This window comes from Sapajus apella, unplaced genomic scaffold (genome assembly GCF_009761245.1).
Source record: "Sapajus apella isolate SASKATOON/1434 unplaced genomic scaffold, GSC_monkey_1.0 scaffold41, whole genome shotgun sequence".
In the NCBI taxonomy this organism is placed as follows: Eukaryota; Metazoa; Chordata; class Mammalia; order Primates; family Cebidae; genus Sapajus; species Sapajus apella.
In genome coordinates, this window is record NW_022436981.1 from 9,930,596 (window position 1) to 9,957,391 (window position 26,796).

Here is a 26,796-nt window from a genome sequence, read left to right on the forward strand (position 1 = left end):
CTCTATTCACCCTTGGACTGGGAAAAACTGTCTTTCACAAAACCAGTCCCTGGTACCGAAAAAGCTGGGGGGGTTGTCAGAGGACCACACTTACAAAGTAAGCAGCACCTTCTAAGTGATATCTGAAGACTTGGGGTCAAGATGCCTGAGCAGTTCTGCCTGTAACCTGAAAATGAGAAATGAAATTAGTCTTTGGGCTTTTTATTCTGAACCCTTTTTAGCCTTTACATATTATCTTATACACATTTATCTTTGTATTAAGGAGGTTTTTTTTTCTGAGATGGAGTTACCCAGGCTGGAGTACAATGGCGCAATCTCGGCTCACTGCAACCTCCACCTCCTGGGTTCAAGTGATTCTCCTGCCTCAGCCTCCCAAGTAGCTGGGATTACAAGCATGTACCACCACACCCAGCTAATTTTTTTTGTATTTAGTATTTTTATTTTTTTGTATTCACCATGTTGGTCAGGCTGGTGTCAAACTCCTGACCTCAGGTGATCCACCCACCTTGGACTCCCAAAATGCTGGAATTATAGGCATGAGCTACCACGTTCGGCCTATATTAAGATTAATGGAAACAAGATCAGGCCAGGCTGAAACAAGATCAGCCTCCCTGGGAGGCTGAGGTGGAAGGACTGCTTAAGCCCAGGAGTTTGAGGTTGCGGTGAACTGTGTTTGCACCATTGCACTCCAGCCTGGACAACAGAGCAAGACTGTCTCTAAAAAAAAAAAAAGAAGGAAAAAATAACCACACACTTTTGTTTTTGGAGACTTTTCTCAGATTTTATTATGGTTCCTATTCAGGACTTCATGCACTGAAATTACTAGAAAAGCAGCACACATACGCAAGATTACAGGAGCTGTCCTTTCTATTGCAAGGTTAAATAGTGGTACTTCAAGGTAGGAAGGCTTAGCTTACTACAAGTACCTGCTGGGAGACCTATTATCAGAATGGTAAATCTCAGCAGAGGCTAATATCCCCCTACAGGCTGTGGGAAAATACTTAGAACTTAATAGTAAAAATATTCACGAAAAGACTGAAGAGAATGAGCTAAGATTACATGCTGGTTAATAATGGACCATCCAGAATCCAAGACACATCACTAAGGCAGCAGACCTGAAAAAGAAAGTAAACCGGGTTTATTTTTCAGGAACTTAAAATGGAGTTAAAATTAATTTTGCTCCTAAGTGTTTCTAGGATGGCCAGGTGTGGTGGCTCACGCCTGTAATCCCAACACTTTGGGAGGCCAAAGCAGGCGGATCACCTGAGGTCAGGAGCTCAAGACCAACCTGGCCAACATGGTGAAATCCCCATCCCTATTAAAAATACAAAAATGAGCCAGGCATGATAGCAGATACCTGTAATCCCAGTTACTTGGGAGGCTGAAGCAGGAGATCACTTGAACCCAGGAGGTAGAGTTTGCAGTGAACCAAGATTGTGCCACTGCACTCCAGCCTGGGCAACAAAGTAAGACTCTGTGTCAAAAAAAAAGTGTTTCTAGAAATTCAAAAAAATCTCTTAAAATAATTGGCAACATCCTGGGACACTACCTACAAAATAAGGAAGCATAGAAATCACTGTCCCCAAAAGGCATATTTAAGATGGTGACAGATAACCCATTCTGACCTGCCTCTCCAAGCAGTCCAACCCAGGTTTTATCAAGTGGTGCCAGTGCTAACACATCTTGTGGGTAGAATAGAACTGACACTGAATGTAAAGAAAATCACGGCCAGGTGCAGTGGCTCATGCACTTTGAGAGGCCGAGGCAGGAAGCTCACTTGAGCCCAGGAGTTCAAGACCAGCCTGGGCAACACAGAGAAACACTGTCTCTACAAAAAAAGTTAAAAATTAGCCAGGCAGAGTGATATGCACCTGTGGTCCCAGTCACTCAGGAGGTTCAAGAGGGAAGATCACTTGAGCCCAGACGTCAAGGCTGCAGTGAGCCATGTTTGCAACACTGCACTCCAGCCTGGGCTACAGAGCAAGACTGTCTCAATTTCAAAAAGAAAGAAAAAGTCACATGCATTACCAGAAGGGACCTTAGAAATCAACTAGTTCAGCCACCTCCTTTTCCAGATACAGAAACCATGCACTTTCCTCTAAGTGGCTAACCTCGCTTGGCATGTTAACTCTGGCACCTAGTGCCGGAAAAGGAACTCAGATGCACATGCCTTTGCTTCCCAGTGCAGGGATCATGTCACCCTCCCAACCTTTTGGCTCTCAGGTGACATTTCCTATGTAACCAGAGTTTAACACTCCAGCCTCCCCACTTCCCTACATGTACAGCAGACGTAGTGTCACTTGGCTCTCGAGGAGTGGGGAAGGGAAAGGATGGCAGGGAAGGGAAAGAGCTTGCACAGAGCTGTTGTTAGGGCTGAGCACCTCAGGCAGCCAGTGTACAGGTGACTCTCGCGCTTGCCATATTCCACTGACCAAACCCTCTGGGCAGAGCTTGCCTCACAAGCTCAGAATCATTAGGACAACTGGTATAGTTTGAAATCTCCTCAGCAGACATGAGAGAGGGAGGGCTGGCAGTCACGGAATTCTGTGAGCCTTTCTCCTCTTTATCTCCCTCGATGTCTTCCTACCTCATCACAAGCATCCTGCCCTGTTGTGAGGTAACACTGTCCTCAGGAGAAAACTGAAGAATGCAATGCCACGGCCAGCGCTGAGGGTCCTTCCCAGGGGAAGTGTTTGCATCAGAGCCACACTGACTGGAATTTGGAACCATCAGGGAGTGGAAAGGCAGGGAAGGGATGAAAGTTCAGGAATGCAGCCAGGGTGAAATAATTGTAAATGGTTTTGATGAAAGGATCATGTTTCATAAACATTTATCAAAATGAATCACTTTGTTTTAAAAGGCTCTGGAACTTGCAGTAATAAAACCATCCCCATGAAGTAATAATACGCCAGGCAAAACCTGCCATCTGTTTTCCCAGTTATGTCTCACAACCATCCTACAAGCCAAGAATCATCCCCATTTTACAGCTGAAATAAATAGCAGTGCAAAACTTACCTGAAGTTATTTGGTAAATGGCAGAAAAGAGATTCAATCTCAGCAATCCTTACCAAACTGTCCTTTTTGAAAACCATCCTTTCGTTTTGCCACTTCATTTATCCAGGAGAGTTAAGGAATAAGGTACCATTTTTCAAGATACAATTTACTTCTCTAAGCCCCCCCAAATTATCTTAACTACAGTATTTCTGATGACATCTGTTAAATGTAAACAGACTTCCCTTTTGGAATGAGGCACATAGATAACTTAGTGATTTTTCTCTGGTGACTCTGGGTCACCACTGCAATGTCTGCAGGGTGGCAACGGCGATACCCTCGGGCGTAACTGACCTCAGGACACATCAGTCCACCTAAGCATCCTCTTTCAGGTCCCCACAGCCCACATCAGGTACTGCAGTGAACCACCTGTCAATGAGCAAGAACCTCTCCTGGCAAGACTTGCCAGCTCTTCCATTCTCGTAAGCTGGGAACTACACATGCAAGTTTCTTAAAACTCGATGTAAAGGTTGAGTCATGCTATTTTAATACGGTATCTATTGTGGCTGCTATGTATAGTCTTCTACCTTCTATTATTTTGGCTAGCTTGAAGAGTGATGAAATGGTCAGCAAAGCAAACCTGTTATTACAAGCTATTATCGAAATGGTAGGTGTACATATACTCCAACTGGGTGGCTCAGTTTCCTCAGGGGCGAAGGATAGACTAAGATTCCCATTTACAAAATGTTTGCCCTTCTAAAACAAATCAGTTGAGGAGACTCCCTAAAAACTCCTAGAGCTATTCCTCATAGCTGTATGGAGTGCCTGACATCCTCATCGTCCTCCCTGGATTCCTATAGCTCTTATGGTGTGTACCCTCACTTGGTATATAATCGTAATTTTTTTTTTTAGAGAGACAGGGTCTCGCCATGTTGCCCAGCCTGGCCTTAAATTCCTGGACTCAAGCAATCTGCCCGCCTCGGCCTCCCAAAGGGCTGAGATTACAGGCATGAGCCATTATGCCCAGCTGTATACTTTATATTTTTAAATTTTCACCAACATATTGACTTATCACCAGCCCACAGGCCTCACAGCATACTTTTGTACCACAGGCCCAGAGCACACTTTTGCACCCACTGCTGTACCTAGCACAACTTTGGACTCATTGCCAATGCTCAGTGAATGGTGAATTCCTCCTTCTGGTACCACTGCACTCTCCTTTGAAACTGTGCTCTCTAGACCACTTCCAATAGGACTTGGATCTCACATCTATGAGGAAAAAAGAATCACAGATAAAACAGAATTCCCCAACAATTTTGCATTCCCTTTAAGAAAAAAATCCCTTTGTCATAATGAACCAAACAATATCTCCTGCTTCATGGTAAAGGATCACCCCTCAGCAAAAAGGGAGAAGAAAGTACCTCAGCAATCTTACAGCCAAGAATTGGCACTTCAGAGCCACATGTGCCACCAGAAAGCAGCTTCCAGTCCATGTGACCCAGGCCCCCCAAAAAGCTACATAATTCTTTTTCCTTTAAGTAATTTCAAAAATTTTTTCAGAAGTTACTCAAACCATACAATGGTAGGAGAAGTCCTGCCCTGCCCCTGTGAAAACAGGATAACCAACCCCAAAAAGTGGACACCCAGATAGTTTTCAAAAGCATCCTGTAGGCTGTACACCGTGGCTCACGCCTATAATCTCACGCTTTAGGAGGCAGAGACAGGAGAATCACTGGAGTTACAGGAGTTTGAGGCCAGCCTGGGCAACAGAGACCTCATCTCTACTAGCTGGGCACGATGGTGCATGCTTATGGTCCCAGCTACTCAGGAGGCTGAGGTGAGAGGATCCCTTGAGCCCAGGAGGTGGAGGCTGCCGTGGGCTATGATTGTACCACTGCACTGTAGCCTGGGCACAAAGTGAGACCCTGTCTCAAAAAAAAAAGAAAAGAAAAAAAAAGGATCCTGTAACAAGATCTCATTATAGGCAAGAACTCCCAGGATTCTGAGGTATCTGATATTACCAGGTATTTTATCTTCATGAAGGGTAAGTTTAGATTCAGGCAAAAAGTGCCAGGCAGACGGGCGATTCTTTTCCTGGACTTTTACTCACTGGCCTCCCATGGCCATTTAGCTATTTTAAATTGGCAGGGTTTGGTCTGCACTACCAATTTTGACTGATAAATGCTGGTGCTGCTGAGGAAGAAAACTACCTCTAGAGAAGATAGAACCCCCAGAGTGATCACAGCAGGCTGCTGCCACCTTGTGGTAGTTTGCTGCAAATGCGGGAGCAGCAAACCCTGCTGGGTTGGTTGCTCTCAAGGAAAACAAAGCTCAATGTGTGTATAAAAAACAGACTCTTAAGACCACGTGTACAAAATGGCTACGTTTATTCAACATCCTGGATATTCATCCAGATATGGGGTTTGTTTTGGGGTAAAATATTCACCTTAACTGGTGCTACTGCAAAGAAAGCTTTCTTGACCTGCATGACTTGCCTCAGAGCCTCTCTCCACCAGTTAGAACCACCCAAGCCTAGTATAGACCAAAGTGCTCTGGAGGAAGGAAAAAAATAACAGCCAACAGAAAAGAGTTGTGCCGCCAAAAGTACTCAGAAGTCAAGTTACTTACAGAAAATAACAGTTGGGTTTGTGTGGGACCGGGAAGCAGGGCGTACGAGCCAGAGCATTTGTAATGAAGATGCAATAGTCCTCGCCCTTTCCCACTGAATCCCCTTTCCTCATCCCATGGCAGCTTTCCAGACCCATTCCCAAAGGGTCTACCGAGTCCTGACTCAGCTTCATCACCAACATTCCTCGCCTTCAGTTCAATTCAACATTGTTAGTCAGGGGAGTAGAGGCAAAGACTTGGGTGGGGGAGAGGGTGGAAAACATGGAAGAAACTCTTGGCACAACCCAAGTTCAGTGACGAGGCCTCCTCATATGAGGAAGACGATGCCCTCAGACACCATGACCTGATTGTCATCCTGCATCTTGCTCAGTGCAGCCTGGATCTCAACTGAAGAGAAGGGCTCTTCGCGGTCCCGGTTGATGGATTCTATGAGGCGATTCGTGCCAACTGACTGGGCATGAGCTTCCCGGAACACATCCAAGAGAGCCACCTTGAATGCCTTCAACCTGCCCCAGACAGAAGAAAGGGGGAAGAGGAGTAAACAAACCCAAATGCTCTTAGGAAAGAGCTATGCTAGGAAAATCCACAGTATTAATACAGTAGAGATGTCCCCTCAATATTCTTTCTCGCACACAATGTGCCTCTGATGGCAGTGCTACCCTTGAGAAGCCCCCTTTAAAGCTAAACTCTTGTACTAGTGTGTGGGAAACTGGCATTCCCATTCACTGTAAAATAGTAACCTGGTCAGCATCAATGGGGAACCATTTAGCAGCACTTAACTAAAGCCATAAAAGCATATATCCTTTGGCCCAGGGAGCCCATTTCTAGGAACAAACCTTATAGCTATACTTGCATGAGTGCATACTGATAAATTTAATACTGTTTTACTGTAAACAGGGGACAACCCAAATGTCTATCATTACAGAATTTCAATAAATTTTTATATATCCATACGATGGAAATCCTGCTGTCATTAAAAAGAATGAGATCAAACAAACCCAGTGGCTTATGCCTAAAATCCCAGCCCTTTGGGAGGCCCAGGTAGGAGGATTGCTTGAGGCCAGGAGTCCAAAACCAGTCTGCGCCACATGGCAAGACCCCCCTCTACAAAAAATAAAAAATAAACACTGCATTCCAGGCTGGGCAACACAGTGAGACCCTGTCTCCAAAAAAAAAAAAAAGAAAAAAAGAGTGAGATCTATATGAGCTAATTCAAGAAGCATCTTAAGATACAGTTCAATGGTTGTCTCTGGGGGATAGAGTTATAATTGATTTTAATTTTTTTTCTAAACACTTTTCAAATTTTCTTCAGTAAACACATTGTGTTATGTGTTTAAGGTATAAAAAGAAAAAAGGGTAAAACTTGGCTATGGAGTTTCTTTGGTTTAAAATTTTTTAAACTTTTTTAAAAATTTATAGATAAAAATGTTTTCTAAAACCCTGATGGTAAAAATTCATTTCAAAAACAAATGGCCAAAATGTATCTATCCCACCAAGAAGAATCAGAGGCTACAATAAGACATAAGTTTTGTCCTTGCTATAAAACACTTCTTCCTGACCCCACAAGGACATAATTCAAATTCTCAGAGAGAGAATTTTTAATAAAGCAAATGGCAAAATTTAAACAACTGAGGGTTCTGGGAAAAGGACATCCAGAAGTTCTTCATGCTTTTCTCGTAACTTTTCAGTTAAGTTTGAAATTAAATGAGAATATAAAACGTTAAAAGCCGCGGGCCTCTAGTTTTGAGTTCTATCCATAACCAGCAGTTTCTCACTCTCTGCAAGGAAACAACGTCCCTTCCTCAGAGATACACAGAATCCCTGAAGGGTGGGAGTAATTTCTCTACTCACCTGGCTTCACTCAACTCCACTTTTTGGGATTCCTTGGTCTCCTGCGAGTCAGCCGTCTTTGGAGTGTGTACTTCAGAGGGTTGACAGTTGTAGAGTTGGGGAAGACAGCAAGGTGAAGCAGTTTCCACAAACACTAGAGAAATCATCTCCACTCCCCTTCCCTCACTCAGCCTGCTGAACACTCCTAGTTCCTAGGGTTCTCATGGGGCTAGGCAGAACAATTAGGATAAAGGGAAATCTTCACTGGATGATGAAGGAATTGAGTCAGGCAGGAGACCCTCAACATATATATTATCTGAGATGCTTATACCAGGTGTAACAAAACAGCACAATTCATCAAGAAGCTGTACACAATAGAGCAAAGCTTTTTCCAAAGTTTTTACTGTGGGTTTCGCCTGAAGCTCTCTTGGGACAAAGCTCTTAGACACAGGCTCCAAGCAGGGAGCCAAACAAATAAGAGTCCACAAGAAAATAAAGTGCACAGAGCAACTGGAAAAGTCCATGAGGCACAGAAAGAACCTCTTTCATCAGTAAGGGGTGCTTGCTCACCTTGAGGCATCTCCTCCTCTGTGTCACTGAAGTCATAGGGGTCATATGAATCCCCATCTTTGGCATCTGGCTGGCTAGTCTTCCTTCTAAAACACACACAGCAGTTAAGAGAGAGAAAGAGTTTGGAGACAGAATGGCGAGGGAGCCCCATCTTGTCCTCTAACCATGTAGTAAAGGACTCAGAACCACCTAAGTCAAAGTGAAGCACTAGGCTTAGACCTTTGCAAACTGCTGCCTGTTCTAAACAAGACCAAGTCCCCAGACTAGTACACAAACAGGCACTGCTTCCCAATGCTCTTTTTCCACATCACTCACCCTTATAAATGCAACCACAGCCATGGAGCTTTTTCCCTTAGAATTCTGAAGTATATATTCAAAACCCTCAGTGGTTGGGTTGCTGCTTCTACTGTTTAGCATTTCTTTAGCAGTAGGGCAGTAAAAAGCACAAGAGAAGGGCTGGCTCGCTCCCTCCTTTACCCCGGTTATCTTCATCCTCAAACCCTGCAGGTCTAGGCACATCCTCCATGAACAACCTGATATCAATAAGGAGCACTTCCTCCAGCCTCTACTCCTCTCCCCAGCCCCCACCGGAACTTTTTTTTTTTTTTAAGATGGGGTCTCTGTGGACCAGGCTGGAGTACAGTGGCATGATCCCAGTTTACTGTAACTGCTGCCTCCTAGGCTCAAGCGATCCTCCAACCCCAGCCTACTGAGCAGCAGGGACCACAGGTGTGCATCATCACACCCAGCTAATTTTTGTATTTTTTGTAGGAACAGAGTTTTGCCATAATTCCCAGGCTGGTCTCAAACTCCTGGACTCAAGTGACCCACCTGCCTCGGCCTCCCAAAGTGCTGGGATTATTATAGGCAGGAGCCACCGCGCCTGGGCACCAACTGGAACTTTTTAATCTCATTGGCTTTGCTCCACCTTACCTCTTCCTCTTCTGCTCCCGGTCCTCTTGGCTTTTCTCCTCTTCATCATCTGTCTCTGATTCATCCTCACTTCGCTTCTTACGTTTCTTCTCCTTCTCCAGAACCTAGGACCAAGGCAAGTGTGGGTAAGCTAGAGGGGTCACTGATGCAGGGTGGCTGCTTCAAGAACTCTGAGTCCCTTCTGTACCATCAGCAGGAATGAATTCCATGTTTCCAATGGTTTACCCAGCTCCTCTTGATCCTAAGTCCCAGGACCAGGGGCACAAGTAGAGACTGATACCCATCTTTTTTCAATGCTGGGAAGTATGTTAAATGCTGTTTATGTAGTAGGTACTCAGTAAATGTTTACTGAATAAAGAATCGAATATCTAGCCCATAATGGTTAAGTGGAAAACAATCTATTTCCTTATAAATCAGGTGTCTAATTGAAATCCAAGACAACCTTTAACCTAGCAAAAAGCGAGGAAGAGCTTATCAGACCCACAACTCAACACCAAAAGGCTAAAATTCACCAGACTAGGTCAGGAGTAGGCAACTAGGAAAAGGGAGTCTAGGCTTTGACGCTTAATATCTAAAATGACAGAGACGCAATGTCACAAACAAAAACAGAAACAGGATAAAAGGTTAAGTCTGAGAGTTCAACTTTTAACATGAGTTTCTGAGGTGTCAATGGAACATTTGAAGAGACTACCAAGGGGAAATGTACAGAGGGATGAGGAAGACTACTGAGGTAGCTCCTTTGAAAACACCTACTTTTTTAAAACACAAAGGAAGTAGGGGTAGACGGAGAAGCAGCTGACTGAAAGTACAGAACATGAACTAAACCAGAATCTCTAGGACCCCTGGAATCAGCATTTTAAAGCTTTCCTTCAATTCTCAGGTGCAGTCAGGGTTGAGAATCACTGAGTGTCCGAGAGGAAAGAGTGAGGCAGACTGAACATTGGGAGACAAATACTGCTTTTTGTTGACAATCCAAATGTAGCTGTCAGCCACAGAAGGCTGGGAAGCCCATGCAACTGTGATTTGTTTTCAGAAGAGCCTCTCATGCCCAGGCATCTGAATCCTCACCTTCTTGAAGTAAGCATACTGGACCAACTCCACAGCTTCCTCTGCATCCTGCAGGTCCACAGTCTTGCTCATGCGGGCCTTTGCATGGGCTGTGGCAAGTCGAATCAGAGTTTCCAGTGTTCGGGCTGTAACTGGAGATGTCTAGGGAAGAAAAGGGAAGATTGCTTATCCTGAATCCTTTAGGCACACCCATCAATCCTACTGCATAGAAAGGGAAATGACACTACCAGAAAAGCGCCAGGCGGCCCAAGCAGAGAATTCAGAGCTCTGTATTCTCTATAGATGCCATCTGAAATTCAGAAAGATGATAAACATGATCAAGGAAATATACCCAAGAGTGCTGCAGGAAGGAGGAACAAGTGAACAGGGAAGAAAATGAGGCATCTGCCGGGCGCGGTGGCTCAAGCCTGTAATCCCAGCACTTTGGGAGGCCGAGGCGGGTGGATCACGAGATCAAGAGATCGAGACCATCCTGGTCAACATGGTGAAACTCCGTCTCTACTAAAAATACAAAAAATTAGCTGGGCATGGTGGCGTGTGCCTGTAATCCCAGCTACTCAGGGGGCTGGGGCAGGAGAATTGCCTGAACCCAGGAGGCGGAGGTTGCGGTGAGCCGAGATCGCGCCATTGCACTCCAGCCTGGGTAACAAGAGCGAAACTCCGTCCCCAAAAAAAAAAAAAAAAGAAAATGAGGCATCTTACAACTGGAAAGATAAAAGGCTACAGCGTAGAAAGGAGAAGGGAGAAAAATAATCAGTGTCTGCAGGCCTGCAATGCAGCAGGAAGTTTGCCTTTATATACATTCTGCCATTTTACCCTCTTTAAAACTTGAGGAAGTTTTATACATGAAGGAAATGGGACTCAAAGACCTTCAAGTCAATTTTCCAAAGTCACACTAAAGGAGGGATAAGGAAAGAAGTAATCTGAGGACAAATATGTAATGATTGAGTAAACTCAGTCCAGAGGAGGAGAACTCGGACACATTTCTAACAAATGGTTTTCACGGGGACCGGTGAATACCAAACCAAGATGCTTTTACCTTTTAAAATGCTATTGTCTGAATGGCGTCCTTGACCTAATCAGTCAGAATGAATTGGAAATGAATGAATCAGAAATCTCGGTGTTTACGACTAGACATGTGTACAAGTTTCAGGTGATTCTAATGTGTCCAATCCTCTCATTTTATGGATAAGGAAGCTGACCTGAGGGGTGAAAGGATTTGTCTACAGTCCAAAAACTAGCTACAGAGGTGGAATCAGACATGAAACTACTTCCTTCTGGCACACCTCCCCAGTCTCCCATTATATGACCCATCACTGACATATCCTGGTTACTTCTTGTTTCAAGTTTCCTAAATTACCATGTATATCCACAATGACATTCAAAAATAAATGCATTCACATTTAAATTCATTCATCAAATCCTGTAATAATTTAGAAAGCTACCAGAGTTTGGAAGTCATACACTTCATTACATGTTCTAATTCTTGAACCACCTAAAATGCTGGTGAAATCCTAGCCTGCACTAGCAGACCTAGAGAATACAAATTGAGAGACTTACAGACCCTACACTAAGACCACAACTAAAATAGTGTATGATGCTCAATTCTAGGTTCAATGAGAGGGCCTGTGACACACCAGAAGTTCCATGTGGAAAGGAACAGTTAAAAAGAAAGTAAACTGTTTAATGAGGAAGATAGGTGATACGCAAACTCCAAAAAACAAGACTAACACCCATAGGTAAAAATTGTGGGGTTTAAGCTTAAAAAATATTCTAAAATTTCAAAACAGTAATGTTCAGAGCATGCTGTCACTGGGGGTATTGAAAATCCCGGCCAGGTGCAATGGCTCAAACCTGTAATCCCAGCACTTTGGAGGTCAAGGCGGGCGGATCACGAGGTCAGGAGATCAAGACCGGAGATCGAGACCAGCCTGGCCAACATGGTGAAACCCTGTCTCTACTAAAAATACAAAATTAGCCAGACATGGTGGCGCACGCCTATAGTCCCGACTATCCGGGAGGCTAAGGCAGACTAGCTGGAACCTAGAAGGCGGAGGTTGCAGGGACCCAAGATCGTGCCACACTGCACTCCAGCCTAGTGGCAGGGCGAGAAAGTCCCAGCATTTGAGAAGACAGAGTGGGTGAGGCTGGAGTAGATAATCTGGGATCATGTCTAATTCAAGAGTCTACATCTATGTCATGTAATAAGAGTTCTGGATTTGGATATTTCTGCTGTAAAATCCTACGCAAACTACACAGCCCCTAAAAGATTTAGACAAATTTGGGCCAGGCACGGCGGCTCATGCCTGTAATCTCAGCACTTTGGGAGGCTGAGGCAGGTGGATCACCTGGAGTCGGGAGTTCGAGACCAGCCTAACCAACATGGAGAAATCCCATCTCTACTAAAAACACAAAATTAGCCAGGCTGGTGGTGTATGCCTGTAATCCCAGTTACTCAGGAGGCTGAGGCAGGAGAATCATTTGAACCCAGGAGGTGGAGGTTGCGGTGAGCCAAGATCACGCCATTGCACTCCAGCCAGAGCAACAAAGACCAAAACGCTGTCTCAAAAAGAAAGATTTAGACAAATTCAAGGACAGCTATGTTAAGTTACTAGAAATTGCTTTGAATAATCATCATGGTTGCCTAACTGCTAGTAATTTTTCAAAGTCCAGTCCAAATAACATACTCTTGATATTCATACCCCTAAGGGAAACTAAAAGAAAAATTAACAGTTTCTTCATCTATACTCAAATAGCCTCTCACACTGATTCCTTTGTAAGTACCACACCGGGGTATATAATTATAAATATGTATGGATGTCTTTCTATCTACCTTTGTGCTTCTCTCTCCTGGATCTTAGCTCTTTGAGAAGAGTCCTTATTAATTTTACATTGCTTGTAAGAAGAGAGACTAGGTCACTTCCCAGAAGTCACTATGTTTGCTGAATGAATCACAGCTTCTGGAGGCCAATGTCATTCGAACTCATGAGATACATGTTATCTCTGGGGTCCTTATTTCATTTTCCTTTGTAAAAGGAAATGATTAAAATTGTGTAACAGGAAGCCCTTCAGATCAGGAAAAAAAAGTCACTAAGTTAAAATGCTTTCAAAGCTCCCAGATGGCAGGGACTCCTGCCCCAGTCTTATACCTAAGGGACCCCAGGCCCATGCTCCCCTGGGCACTCACCCTGGCGGTGTCCGAGCTCATGCTATCCTGGCTGCGCAGGCGTGAATACTCTTCTGCAATGTAGGAGGCTGACTCCTGTGTCAGGACAGGCTTGATGATTTTGGCCACATGGATGTACTTCTTCATGAATGCTGCACTCACCATTTTCTCCCTGGAGCCACACACAGTGAATTCCATCTCCCTGCCGCACCTTACCACCTGCCTGGATTAGTGGCTTTGCCTCTCGGAAAACCCAGGGTCAAAACAGACAAAGCCTAGAACCCATTATCATAACTGCCATGTATATCGAACATATGCAAGACTCTTTCACATATTTTTATTTAATTATTTTAGGTATTATTTGTGAGTTAGGTAGTTTAGGTAGAAAGTTTAGGTATTATTTGCTCTAATTGTAGGTGGGAAAACTATGGCTCAGAGAAGCTAAAGTGGACTCAAATAAAGTTTTCTGACTCCAAATTCTACTTCTTAAACCAACAGCTTTGAAGGTTATGCTATGCTTCTTACTGCATCACGGCCAAAAACAGAGGTGTAAGACCCCACAATTCACACTTTGAGTGCCTGATCACGTGTCCTTCACCCAAGTCTACCTACAAAGTCTCAAATGGTTGCTGTCTACTAGCCCTTCATCACAAGTGGCTTCCTGACATGTGTCATCTTTCATGTATAAGAAGACATCACACATCCACCATCAGAATCACTCAAACTTTTACAAGGCAACTGACCAGGATAAAGGATATATTGTGGACCCAGAAAAGAAAATTGGTCCACATGGTTATGACTCCAGGCATGGCTTTGATCTGGGCACATAATGCCTTAGCTAAGCTTAGATATACACATGTTCTAATATAACACAAATTGCAGGTACCCTTGAGGAAGAGTTAAGAGAATGCTCACTTTTTCTTCTTGGTCCCATGCAGAAGGTTGTCATGCTTCTCATAAATCTGGGTGTCCTGCTGATCCTCCTGGCTGAAGTTGGGATCATCTGTGGCCAGGATATCCACAGCACTACCCAAGGGCATAGCTGGTATACGCCAGTTAGGAGAAAGGAGAGTAATAAAGAGTTTAACCCAGGGAAAATTGCTTCTTCCATAGCACAAGAAGGGAAGACACCAAGATTCATACAGAAAAGGTCCAAAAAGAATCAGACACATGGAACCCACAAATAAAGATGGTGGAACTGCCTGGCCCACAGAAGATGCTCAAAGTTATTCCCAGACCCAGAAAACGACAAAAGACCCACCTTAGGATAACCTCCAGTAAGGAAGAAGGGGAGGTAGCTAAGCAGTTGAGGGCTCTTCAACATCAACCCCGACACTAAAACACCTACCACCACCTGGGCTGTGTCCAAACTACCATGCATTTCGCCCCTTTCCATTAGTTACTCTTACTATCCTCATGGCCTCACCATCGCCATCCTGCTCCCCAGGTGCTCTGTAACGGTGCATCCGAAGGACATGATCCGATATCTCCCGATCCTGCTCAGGATCCATCTGATCCAGCATGATGAAGAGCAAGTCAAATCGAGACAGCAGTGAGTCCTGTAGTCCAATGTTCTCCATTGGAGTCTTATACTGGTCATACTGGGGAATGCGAGAACAACAGAAGTGAACATGACATCAATAGGAAGAAAGAACAAGGCTGCAGCGACTCTGGGAGTGGGAATGGAAGGCTTGACCTCAAAGAGCAAAACAGACAAAAAACAGTGAAATTTTAAAGCCACTGAACAAGGTAAATCATCTCCTCTACCTGCAACCCTTCTTTAACTGACCTCCTTAGGAAGCCCCACTTCCTATACCACAGTAACCTCTAACAGGCTGAGTGTAGGTCTCAAAACCAGGACCTCCTTCCCAAGCCTTATTCTGCTCTTCTCATTCCCAAGGCAGGATTGACTCTGAAAGATGATCCCTTTCCCTAAAGACAGGGCAAGCTGGTTAGGCTAGAAGCACTTAGAACTTTTTGGAGTCCCTTACTCAGAAGATATGGGTAAAACCTCAACTAAAATAGCCAATGATCTATAAATCATAACATCTTAGAAACTGGTCAGGCACAGCCACTCACACCTGTGATCCCAGCACTTTGGGAGGCTGAGGCAGGTGGATTCCTTGAGCCCAGGAGTTTGAGACCAGCCTGGGCAACATGGTAAAACCCTGTCCCTACAAAAATTAAAAAAAAAAAAAAAAAAAAAATTTGCCAGGCATGGTGGTGCACCTCTATAGTCCCAGCTACTGGGGAGGCTAAGGTGGAAGGATCACCTAAGCCAAGGAAGGTCGAGGGTATAGTAAGCCAGGATCACTCCACTGTACTCCAGCTTGGATGACAGGGTGAGATCGTCTCAAAAAACAAGCATGAATCAAGGGAGTTTTTCTTTAGGATTCAAGGACCTCAATACTCTCCTTTCAATTCTGGGCCTACTGGACTGATGCCTACCCATCCACATACACTTCACAGCCTTTAGGTAATAATGACTTTGACCATGTTCACATTTCAGGTCCTGCCATTTTTCTTATACTGCCCAATCATTCTTCAGAATGACATAAACATACATTACCATTTATTTTATTTTGTTTTGTTTTATTTTATTTTATTTTACTTTTACAGACGAGGTCTCACCATATTGCCCAGGTTGGTCTCAAATTCCTGGGCTCAAGTGATCCTCCCACCTTGGCCCCTCAAAATGCTAGGATTATAAGCATGAGACACTGCACCCAGCCCTATCATTAATTTTAAAACGTATGGTTGTCAGCCTTGTCTACACATATATAACCAACCTGCAGAGCTTCTCTAAACCATAGCTACCAAGAGCCCCAACTCACAGATTTCAATTCAGAAACTCTGAGCTGGAGACCACACATCTGTATATATAAAAACACCATTGCAACAAGATGTTCCCATACACTAGGGGATTATAAACTGCCAGGACACAGCATGAGCTCTGGGCTCAAATCCTGGCTCTGCCATTTTCAGGTTTGTGGCTCTTAAGCAAGTTACATAATCTTTTGTACCTCCATTTTCTCATCTGTAAATAAAAGATAACTACACATTGTGAGGTAGTTACTGAGAGGATAAAAGGAGTTGGTAAATATAACGCATTTAAGAGCATTTACTAATGGAAGTATTGCTATGGTACAATCTTTAGAGGATAATTTTGCAATCTCTACCAAAAGAAAAATGCATATAACTCTTCATCCAATAATTTCATTGCTAGGTATTTACACTATAGATATATTCCCAAATCGACAACAAAACACACATAAAAGGATGGCCACTACAGCTTCATTCATAATAGGAAGAAAAAAAGGAAACCACTAAATACCCATCAAATGGAGACCAGTTAAATAAATCCCTAAATCCCTATGATGGAATATTAGAAATCTATTTCTTTAAAAGGAAAACACAGCAAACCCCGAGCACAGACAAATATAAAAAGACACATATCTAGGCACATCATGGTCATGATAAAGATAAAGAGATCATTCTTAACAAGGAACTAGTATATTTGCTGGTACATGCTTAAATTGTTTCTTGAAACACTTCAAAGCAGTTATCTCTTGGCCAAGTGAGAAGGGAGAGAAGTGAGTCTTTTCGTTTTCATACTATATCTCTGTTCTGTTTAGAAATTCTCCCGCCACGTGCATGTAGTCTTTTTATTTAATGGACTGTTAAATACATTAAATGGACTGTTTAACTGTATTAAGAAGTTACTTTAAAATAAGGAACTTTCCAGGGGATTCTGCTGTGCAGGCCTGGATGAGGAACACTGCTCTAAACAAAGGACGGTAACAAGAAAATGACCTTACTTTAGTCTTTGGCCTACTATTCCCCTGGGTCACCTAGAATACACTTCTCGGCCCAGTTAGCAAAACCAGATGAAGGTGAGGACAGTGACTGGGGCCTGATTCCACTTACCCTGCCGTAGACAGGGTTGGCAGCTGCCAAAACACTGCAGCGGGCATTCAGCCGAGCATGGATGCCAGCCTTGGCGATGGTCACTCGACCCTGCTCCATCACTTCATGGATGGCTGTGCGATCCATGTCAGACATTTTGTCAAATTCATCAATGCAAACCACACCTCGGTCAGCCAGGACCATAGCCCCCGCTTCCAGACGGCGCTCCCCTGGGAAGTGAGAAGGTAAACATATGTGCCACAGTCTAGGTTATAGGGGCCAGAAGCAAGGGATTTGAATCCCCTTCCTAGGAATCTCTCACTTTACACATAAGAATGCAGCAAAGGTGTCTTGGCTCCAAGAAACTTAGAGGAAACCCTGGTGGGTCACCTTTTCAGCTAAAACCTAAATATTAGTATCTTTCTGTCCCACTTTGACCTCCAAGTAACTAACTTCTCACAAATTTCCTTTATAGATTTGCTCATTGGCATCATCCTCAAGTAATATCCCAGCTAGACTTCTGCTCTCTCTTCACTGGTCTCCAAATCCCTTCCTCTAGTTCATAAAATAGTAGAATTTTCATTTTTATTTCCTTTCTAATGTGCTAAGCTTTTCTCCTTTCAAATCAAAAACATTCCTGTAAACAGATGAACACCCAAAGACTTGAATAATTCACCCACCATTGCTGAATACTCAGTCCTCTACAATCATGCCCCAAATAACCTCTCGAATATATCTTCAGAACATAGGCCAGGGCACACAATGGATCTACGCTCAGTTTCTTTGCTGGGCCTTTGCCAAGGACCCTTACACCCTTACCTGTTTCCTGGTCTGTTGTGACAGCAGCCGTCAGACCCACTCCAGAGGAGCCCCGGCCAGTGGTGGGGATAGCCCGGGGGGCAGTGCAAAGCACGTACCGCAGAAGCTGAGACTTGGCAACCGATGGGTCTCCTGCAGGGTGGGGGCAGTGATGACTCTCTAGGAAACTCCCCAGCAACCCCAGCAAGTTCTGCCTTTCTAGCACAGCTCTTGACACAACAGTCATACAGTAACTGGCTTTCAAAATTATTTCCTTCGCTTTTCCCTTTACCACTCACGGAAGAATATATTTTATATGCTATAAGTCAGGAATTCCAGACACAATTAAGAAAAAAAAGATTCATTTTAGCCTTTTGTCCTTTGATAGGACTGAAATACTGCCAAGTACAGAATATTCAATCTTACATATTACAGGTCCCTACAAAAGAACTCCAAAAGAACAAGAGTCTAAAGCAAATCCCCAACATCATACCTATTAGAAGAATATTGATGTCCCCACGGATGTGGCTGCCATTTTCTAGGTCTCGTTCCACCCCGCCCAAGAGCAAGCAGAGGATTGCTTTCTTGACATAGTCATGCCCATGGATACTAGGGGCCAATGACCTGGCCAGCTGGTCAAAGATATCCTGCAGGAGAAATAACCAATGGCAAGCCTAGTGAAATTCAATGGAACTTTGTGGAACTCCACTTTATATACTTTGGCCTATAGAAAATACTTGAAGAAATATATAAACATGTACATTGTTCCTAATTGCAAAAGCTTCTTCTCTAAGACAAATCACATTATCAGGCCATTATCAGAGTAGGCACAAAGGCAGCCTGGATTCCGAAACCTGTTTAGAGGTTTAATCTTCAAGGGAAAAAAAGTCGCCCCAGGTTCAAAACATTTTAGGTTTAATAAGAATATGTACTATGAGGCCGGGCGCGGTGGCTCAAGCCTGTAATCCCAGCACTTTGGGAGGCCGAGGCAGGTGGATCACGAGGTCAAGAGATCGAGACCATCCTGGTCAACATGGTGAAACCCCGTCTCTACTAAAATTACAAAAAATTAGCTGGGCATGGTGGTGCGTGCCTGTAATCCCAGCTACTCAGGAGGCTGAGGCAGGAGAATTGCCTGAACCCAGGAGGCGGAGGTTGCGGTGAGCCGAGATCGCGCCATTGCACTCCAGCCTGGGTAACATGAGTGAAACTCCGTCTCAAAAAAAAAAGAATATGTACTATGCTTGAGCAGTAACCTTTATCATCACACATTCATATATGTAGTTCAATTCTAAATGTGGATATACATCCTATCTTTAAAAAGAAAAACAAGTTGGAGAACTAAAACAAAGAAAAAATGCTTAATTTTAGTAATGCATCACTAATGTCTTCAGTAATAAATACACTTACTGGTACACTGCTAAGTTAACTCCTATCCTAATATTTGTATTAGGCTCATTTAGCAGCCCAACAGGTAGCAGGTATTAAAATTGTTTAATAACAAAGAATTATTAAAGAACAAACAGCAAAAACACCCTTTCACTTATTGATTGGGACAAAAATAGAAGAAGCTAACACCAAATACTTTTGAGAAAAAAACTTTAACCCTTTCTTCTGATCTAGTACAAAAACAGCCATGCAACAAAACACAACTCTTAGAAATCCATTCCCACCCTCAAATATCTAAAGAATGCCCAGACCTTGGATCGGGTTTTACTGAACTTCTTGATCTTGGCTATGTCCTCAGCAGAGAAAGAAGGCTGAGCGTCCTTGCTCATCTGCTTCACATTACAGGCAATCAGGACAGTCCTGGGACAAAGAGAATAAAGAGAAAGCCTGTTATATTCAATTCCTAACATCAGTAGCTAGTACCCCCAGCAAGAGTAAGCCTTTTTAGGCTACCAAACTAGACCAGCAGATCAGAGTTGGTGGAGGGAGGGTAACTGTTGTCAATTAAACAACTGGTTCTGTCTGTGACCCAAATATGCTGATCATGCCCCACCTCTGAAATTGACCCACAGAGCTTCAGACAGAACTGTGTATGGGGATGAAGTGTAATTACATGAGAAACTCCCAGGAAAGCCATGAGGCTATAATCGTTGTCACAGATAAGTCTCATTTTTGGCATATGACGCCCGCTTTATCTGACAGAAAAGAGGTATTGAAGGTATCCTGTCTCCCAGGCAGAGAGAGCACTCCACCTATCAGATACAACTCTCTGGAATACAGCAAACTGGAGAAAGGATATTACCAGAAATGGAAGCTGTCGACAGCATTCCATACACTGTAAGGCAGGCCTTTTACCTGAAGGTCCCAGAGGTGTAGCCTCCCTTCTTTCCAGGAAGGCAACGGTAGGTTCCCACCACCTGAACTCGATCACCAGGCTTCACTTTATCCACCAAGTCATCATCCAGAATGACATCCACAGAGCGGGGGAGCTGGCCGGCTGGGGCCTTCTCTGGCATCTCCTGGATGGTGATGGTCTGGTGATCCTTGTAAACAGACAGGCCATATTCCGTCTCAAGGGGATTGTTCTCCTCATCCTAGAAAAAGACACACAGAGGGGTAGAGTGATCTCAGTCCTGTCTTAAAAATGCCACACTGATGTGTCATGGGAAATAAGATGACTTCATAAAATTTTATTATTCAGGAACAAAAAGAGCCAAGTACCTTCTCTAGCTTTTTCTGTTCCTGTTTTAGTAACAAATTATCAAATGGAAGGGGCAACTCCTAGTCTGAATGGACTAGGTTATATTAACATCTAAGTTAAGATTCTTACTTCCCCTCTAAAGCTGAATATATGCTTATATTCTGCAGCAGTTTTTCCACTCCTTGGTAATAACCAACAGAAACATTCACCCAAAGTCATGCACTATAAAGCTCGTAGCAGCATTATGCCTAATAGTCAAATATTTTAAAATATAAAAATGCCACCAATAGTATAATGGTTAAACAAGCACAGTATATTTGCATAAATGAATACTATACAGCAATAAAAATGTATGAAACACCTATATGCAACATGGATAAATCTCATAAACACAATGTTGAGCAAAAGAAGCCCAACACAAGAGTATTTAAATAAAACAGAAAAACAGGCAAAAGTAATCTATGCTGTTAAGACATCAGAATAGTGGTTACCCTTGGGTAACATGAGCCCTCAAGAGGGACTTCTGAATGCTAATGCTTCATTTCCTCATTTGGATGCTGGTCACATAGATATACTCAGCTTCTAAAATGTCATCAAACCATACTTATGTGAGCTTTCCTGTATATCTACTAAAGTTTTACTTCCTTGACATTTGAATTTTCTAAAAACACAGTTGTCACTTACTGAGTGCTTGCTATGTGCCAGGCACTGTGCTACTCCTCCTTCACAAAATTATCTCATGTAGTTATCACAACTTTATAAAGAAGGTATTTTTCACACATCATGGACAAGGAAACCAGGATACTAGGAGAGATGAAATAAGTTCCCCCAGGTAACACAGTTAAGTAGCAGAGCCTGGACTTGACACAAATGTGAACTCCAAAGCCCACGTTCTTAAGCACCAGCCTAAACAACCTCCAGAAGATCTGATCCAATGTATTTCACCTTTTGAACAAAGAAGCTTGGCCACAGTAATCAACAGAGGAGTATTCCCCGAGTACTTCCTGAAGAGGAAATTCCAGAAAAGTGGAGACCTTAAGGTCCAAAGACAACAGAATGACTTAGAAAATACAACTGACAGGCTGGGTAGTAGATCATGCCCGTAATCCCAGCACTTTGGGAGGCCAAGGGTGGGCAGATCACCTGAGGTCAGGAGTTTAAGACCAACCTGGCCAACATGGTGAAACCCCCATCTCTACTAAAAGTACAAAAATTAGCCAGCTGGGGTGGCAGGCACCTGCAATCCCAGCTACTCAGGAGGCTGAGGCAGAAGAATCGCTTGAACCCAGGAAGCAGAGGTTGCAATGAGCTAAGATCAGGCCACTGCACTCTAGCCTGGGCAACAAGAGCTAGACTCCATCTCAAAAAAAAAAAAAAAAAAAAATACGAAAGAGACACAGGTCCTAGTCCTTAAAGCCATCACTAACTGGGACCATAAGCAAATCATTTAACTTCTCTGATCTCAGCATTTCATCTGGAGGTAGACTAAATGACGCTAAAGTATGTTTAAGTTATAATTCTAAGATACCCATTATTGTTTTTGTTTATATGTTTCATTTCTCTATCACTTTGAAGACTGATGATGAGGACTGGTCTAATTTATATCCTTGTCCTCCATAGGGCTTGACAGTGCTTTGAATACAGTGTTCTCAATTAAAATTTGATGAGAGGAGGAGAGGAATTCTCTGATAGAATGATTTCACACATCAAGTAATCAATACTAATGATCTCTCATCTCCTGAAGAAAGCCTTGTATTGTCCTCAATCCAGATCAATCTGGACACTAAGAATAAAGAAAGCATTTTCCTATGCCAGCCTTCTCCCAAACCCACAACAAAATATTTGTAAAGATTACCTAACAGTCTAGCATTATTTTTCTACTGTTTAAAAGGTAGATCATAAAATTATATAACTTTGTTAAAACAGCTATGTTAATGACTACTCCATAATTTTCTAAAGTGAACAAGTGTTTTCTTAAAAAAATAAGAAGAGCTGTGGCTGGACATGATGGTCCATGTCTATAATCTCAGTACTTTGGAAGATGCAAGCAGGAGGATTACTTGAGGCCAGGACTTCAAGCCTAGCCTGGGCAACATAGTGAGATCCCATATCTATAAAAAGTGAAAAAAATTAGCGTGGTGGTGCATGCCCACAATCCCAGGTACTCAGGAGGCTAAGGTGGGAGGATTCCTTGAGTCCAGGAGTTTGAGGCTGCAGTGACCTATAATCGTACCACTGCACTCCAGCCTGAGAGACAGAGATCCTATCTCTAAAAAAAAAAAAATAAAGGCCGGGCGCGGTGGCTCAAGCCTGTAATCCCAGCACTTTGGGAGGCCGAGGCGGGTGGATCACGAGGTCAAGAGATCAAGACCATCCTGGTCAACATGGTGAAACCCCGTCTCTACTAAAACTACAAAAAATTAGCTGGGCATGGTGGCACGTGCCTGTAGTCCCAGCTACTCAGGAGGCCGAGGCAGGAGAATTGCCTGAACCCAGGAGGCGGAGGTTGTGGTGAGCCGAGATCGCACCATTGCACTCCAGCCTGGGTAACAAGAGCGAAACTCCGTCTCAAAAAAAAATAAAATAAAATAAAAAAATAAAAAAAATAAGAATTAGGAAGCCAGGTGTCATAGCACATACCTGTAATCCCAACTACTCAGGAAGATCACTTGAGCCTAGGAGTTTGAGAATTTAGTGCACCATGATTACACCTGTGAATAGCCACTGCACCCCAGCCTAGGCAACATAGGAGGACCTCATCTCTAAAAATAAACAAGTAAGAATTGTGAGATTTTCATATTAAACTCTGGCCTGCAATCAATCTTTCCTTTGGATTAGTCCTTATTTTTCACCCTTTATAGAAAAAAGACCAGATATTACACAATTCCTTGCCTTTGGAATCTTTGACTCCAACCCCCAAGAAGGCTCAATGTATCCCCCCTACCTTGGTGGGATAGACAGAGCTGGAGGGAAAGGCCACCAGGGTGGTGAGATCAGAATAACGTCGCTCTATGGTCTTCTTAGTAGCAGGACAGTAGTGGACACTGCGGACAACTTTGGGACGAACTAGAGAACCTAGGAATGAAAAATGTGCATAAAGTCACCCAACTAGACTGATTCAGGTGGGACCCAAACCTATGCGAGCCTATCATGACTCCAAACACTGTGTTCTTTTGACCAGGTTAACTTATTTCAATATTACCTTTTATTCACTTTTTTATTTATACATAGACCACCACCATATCCATGTAAAATTTTAAGCACTACCAATCCCAATTAAAAGGTGGAGTTAGGGGTTGAAATGAAAGATTGCCGCAAACCAAGACTCCTCTAGCATCAGAATTCATCATTCTACTAACTCAAGTGATTATTCAAGATCCCCCTAATCATTGTGCACTGAGCCTCTCGAAGTTTTACCACATAATTCCAACGCTCCACTTCTCTGAAGCCACAAGCTACCCACACCTACCTTGCCCTTCCTGTTTTCCCCATCTCCTTAAGTCTATTCTACCTTCATTTCCTTAGTGGCTCCCTTTAATCCACTTACATTTAGTGACAATGCCCTCCACACAGATCACACAGCTGAGGAAGCAAGAGGTAAGAGTCCGTGGGGAGACGTGCTTGGAGCCAAAGCTGCCTTCCAATCCTATGTAGAACTCCTCATACTGCTTCGCATAGGTAGCATCAATGGAAGCCACAAAATCCTTTAAGGCCCGCTGGAAGGCAACCAGTTCCTCAAAGGCATTGTTCAGGAGCCTGTACATGGACAAGAGAAAGAAAAATTAGGCAGACAGGGCAGAACTATAAAAAAAAAAAAAAAATGCATTCTCAAAAGAGCAAATATTCTTGGATCATTAAGAACAATAGGAAATTCCAGCTTCTGCTTTCTCCTGCCATCCTATAAGACTCTGCAGAATACCAAAACTAAGGACCAACTTTAATTCAACTTATCAAATATATAAAAATCATATTCAGCTAAACATTGGAAGGAGGGCATTTGGGAGGAAAATGCCAACCACCTACTTTTTGGAAGAAAAAAAAAATAGGTGCTGGTGAGCTATTAAGGCTTCTAGATCAATACTGTTTCATACAAGTCCTCTCCTCGGAGGCCGTTCCAATCTGGCCATGAGGGAAGGGAGCCATTCTCATTGAGGACCAGTATATTCCAATCTGGCCATGAGGGAAGGGAGCCATTCTCATTGAGGACCAGTATATCCCCTTGCCACTCACCGGTTAGCCCTCTTCTCGTTTTTCCTGCGCAGGTCATTCACGTTGACAATCAGCCGGTATTGGTTGTCACTGATCAGCTCCCGAACTTTGCTCTGATAAATTCCCTGGTCTTCCTGCAAAACGGCCATCACATATCACAATAGCCACAAATTCAAAAACAAAATGTTTCTAATAGAAATAGTTCTCACAGCCAGATAACTACGCTAATCACTGCAGCAGAGCTGAATCCCAAGTATATGCTCATCGATGTTTCCCTTTCATTCACTATTTTCAGATTTGAAATACACCCTAAGAGGGAGCTGTAAGAATTATAATGACTTCTTCAAGGTCCATGCTGTTATTCCCATCCTCATGGACAACTTTTCTGTATGCTGTCATTTCTGTCTTTAGTGAAGATTTAAAATGAGCTCATGAAATGTCTAAAAGGACGATAAATGCAAACTTTGTTAAAATGTAAGTAAAAAGGTAACAATGTAAATAGATGGATATATTAATTTGCTTCACTGTATATAACTGTATAATTTGCTTCACTGTATATACGCTGTATACAGTATACACTAACATACATTTCACCATGTATATCAATGTATACTATATATCAATGTATTCTACATATATTTACATGTAGTATACAAATTTAAGTGTATATAATTTGTACATTTTGTAATAATGTGACTCAATATTCACATTAAAATGGCTTTTCATTTAAGAATTATGTACAAAAGTAATATTTTTCCCGATCATTTCTGTAATAAGGCAAGGGTTCTCCTAAAATAGAGAATCTCAGCTATTTGGTTATATCATCAACCCTCCAAGATGGTTTTTCAACATTCTATGGCTTTAAGTCTTGGGTTGCACATAAAATCCCCTTAGCCTGCATACAAAACACTTTTTATCTGCATCTTTGTTGGTACTGAAAAACAGTGCAGCCGAATTAGGAAGTCTTTTCCTCCAGGTAAAAAGTCAGTCCCTAAAATTTGAGCACCCGGCAACGCGGCTGATCACTACAGCCCTAGGGCATTCCCTAGCCCACAATCTCCCCAAATCAAGAGAGAGCTGGGTGTCAAGTGCAAAAGGCCGCGGTGGGCTTTGCCATTCTGCTGGCATTAATGGGAACCTGTCGCCTTTCGCGCGCCCGGAACATCGCTTGTACTCAGGACAAAGTTAAAGGATCGCTTCCTAAGAGTTCGCTTATAGAACACAAACTAGCAAGTCCAGCGCGAGAACTACAAGATTGGGGCGGGAGGCTCGGGTCAGCAGGCTCCGGGGAGGAACACGGTCTGGATGTCTGGCGGGCCTGGCCGGGCGGCGTTCGCAGGGACTCCGAGCGCTAGTGCTCGCGCGCCGGCGCCTCCCTCACCTCATCATCCAGGAAGTCCAGGTAATCTCTCTGGGCCTCCCGCAGCTCCACATCGTCCAGCACCACGGTACCTGCCATGCCCGCCGCCGAAGAACTACCTCCACCAAAGCAGCGCGGAGGTTCCCAGAATCACTCCACCCCGCGCTAAACTTCCGAACTTTTCCCGCCACCAAAGGTTACCTCGAGGAAGAGGCGGGGACCCTGGTAGCATATAAACATTATGATTGGCTGAATTCTCTGACGCCGGAATAGCAACTGTCCAATCAAAAGCTTATTCTTCTCCAGGTTTCCGCTGGGCGCCTCGCCGTGGCGGGAAACGTACCATCCGGGGCTCTAGGTTCCTCCCCTCCCACCTCCTCCTCACTGACTGGAAAACTAACCAATAGGGCCGAGAGGAGGTTCATAGAGGCTGGTCATTGGGTAGCTGGAGGGAGCGGCCTGGAGAAAAGGAAAGCGCTGCGTTCTAGGAGTGTTCGCCCTCTATCCCGGATATTTTGCAGGGTTTTTTCAAGCTGCAGAACTTTTGACCCGATGCACTGACCAAATTCTGGCTAGCGGTGGGACTTTCCTTGAAAGTAGACTAAACGTCAGAGGATGGTGGTTTATAACGCAGGGAGATGAAAACATTAAAAAAATCATTTTTAAGATATATCCAAATCAGAACTG

General features: G+C 43.5%; 1 protein-coding gene across 7 annotated transcripts; it reads right to left on the reverse strand.

Annotated features, from left to right (window-relative positions):
• Positions 1–5,358: 5,358 nt before the first annotated feature.
• On the reverse strand, positions 5,359–26,533 carry MCM3 (minichromosome maintenance complex component 3). Of its 7 annotated transcripts, XM_032299672.1 has the most exons (18): positions 26,131–26,368; positions 24,771–24,883; positions 24,088–24,296; positions 23,485–23,615; positions 20,195–20,433; positions 19,591–19,699; positions 18,384–18,537; positions 17,912–18,043; positions 17,114–17,322; positions 14,613–14,787; positions 14,102–14,228; positions 13,208–13,358; positions 10,021–10,161; positions 8,953–9,056; positions 8,020–8,105; positions 7,471–7,540; positions 6,574–6,721; positions 6,003–6,125 (listed from the first exon to the last, which is right to left on the reverse strand). In XM_032299672.1, the coding sequence occupies exons 1-18, from the start codon at positions 26,206–26,208 to the stop codon at positions 6,003–6,005; spliced, it is 2,499 nt and encodes an 832-aa protein (XP_032155563.1). In that variant the 5' UTR covers positions 26,209–26,368. The 7 variants fall into 7 exon arrangements, with proteins under 7 accessions (XP_032155557.1, XP_032155559.1, XP_032155562.1 ...); XM_032299666.1 differs by lacking the exon at positions 6,574–6,721 and having other exon boundaries at positions 5,359–6,125; XM_032299668.1 differs by lacking the exons at positions 6,574–6,721; positions 26,131–26,368 and adding an exon at positions 26,511–26,533 and having other exon boundaries at positions 5,360–6,125.
• Positions 26,534–26,796: the final 263 nt, after the last annotated feature.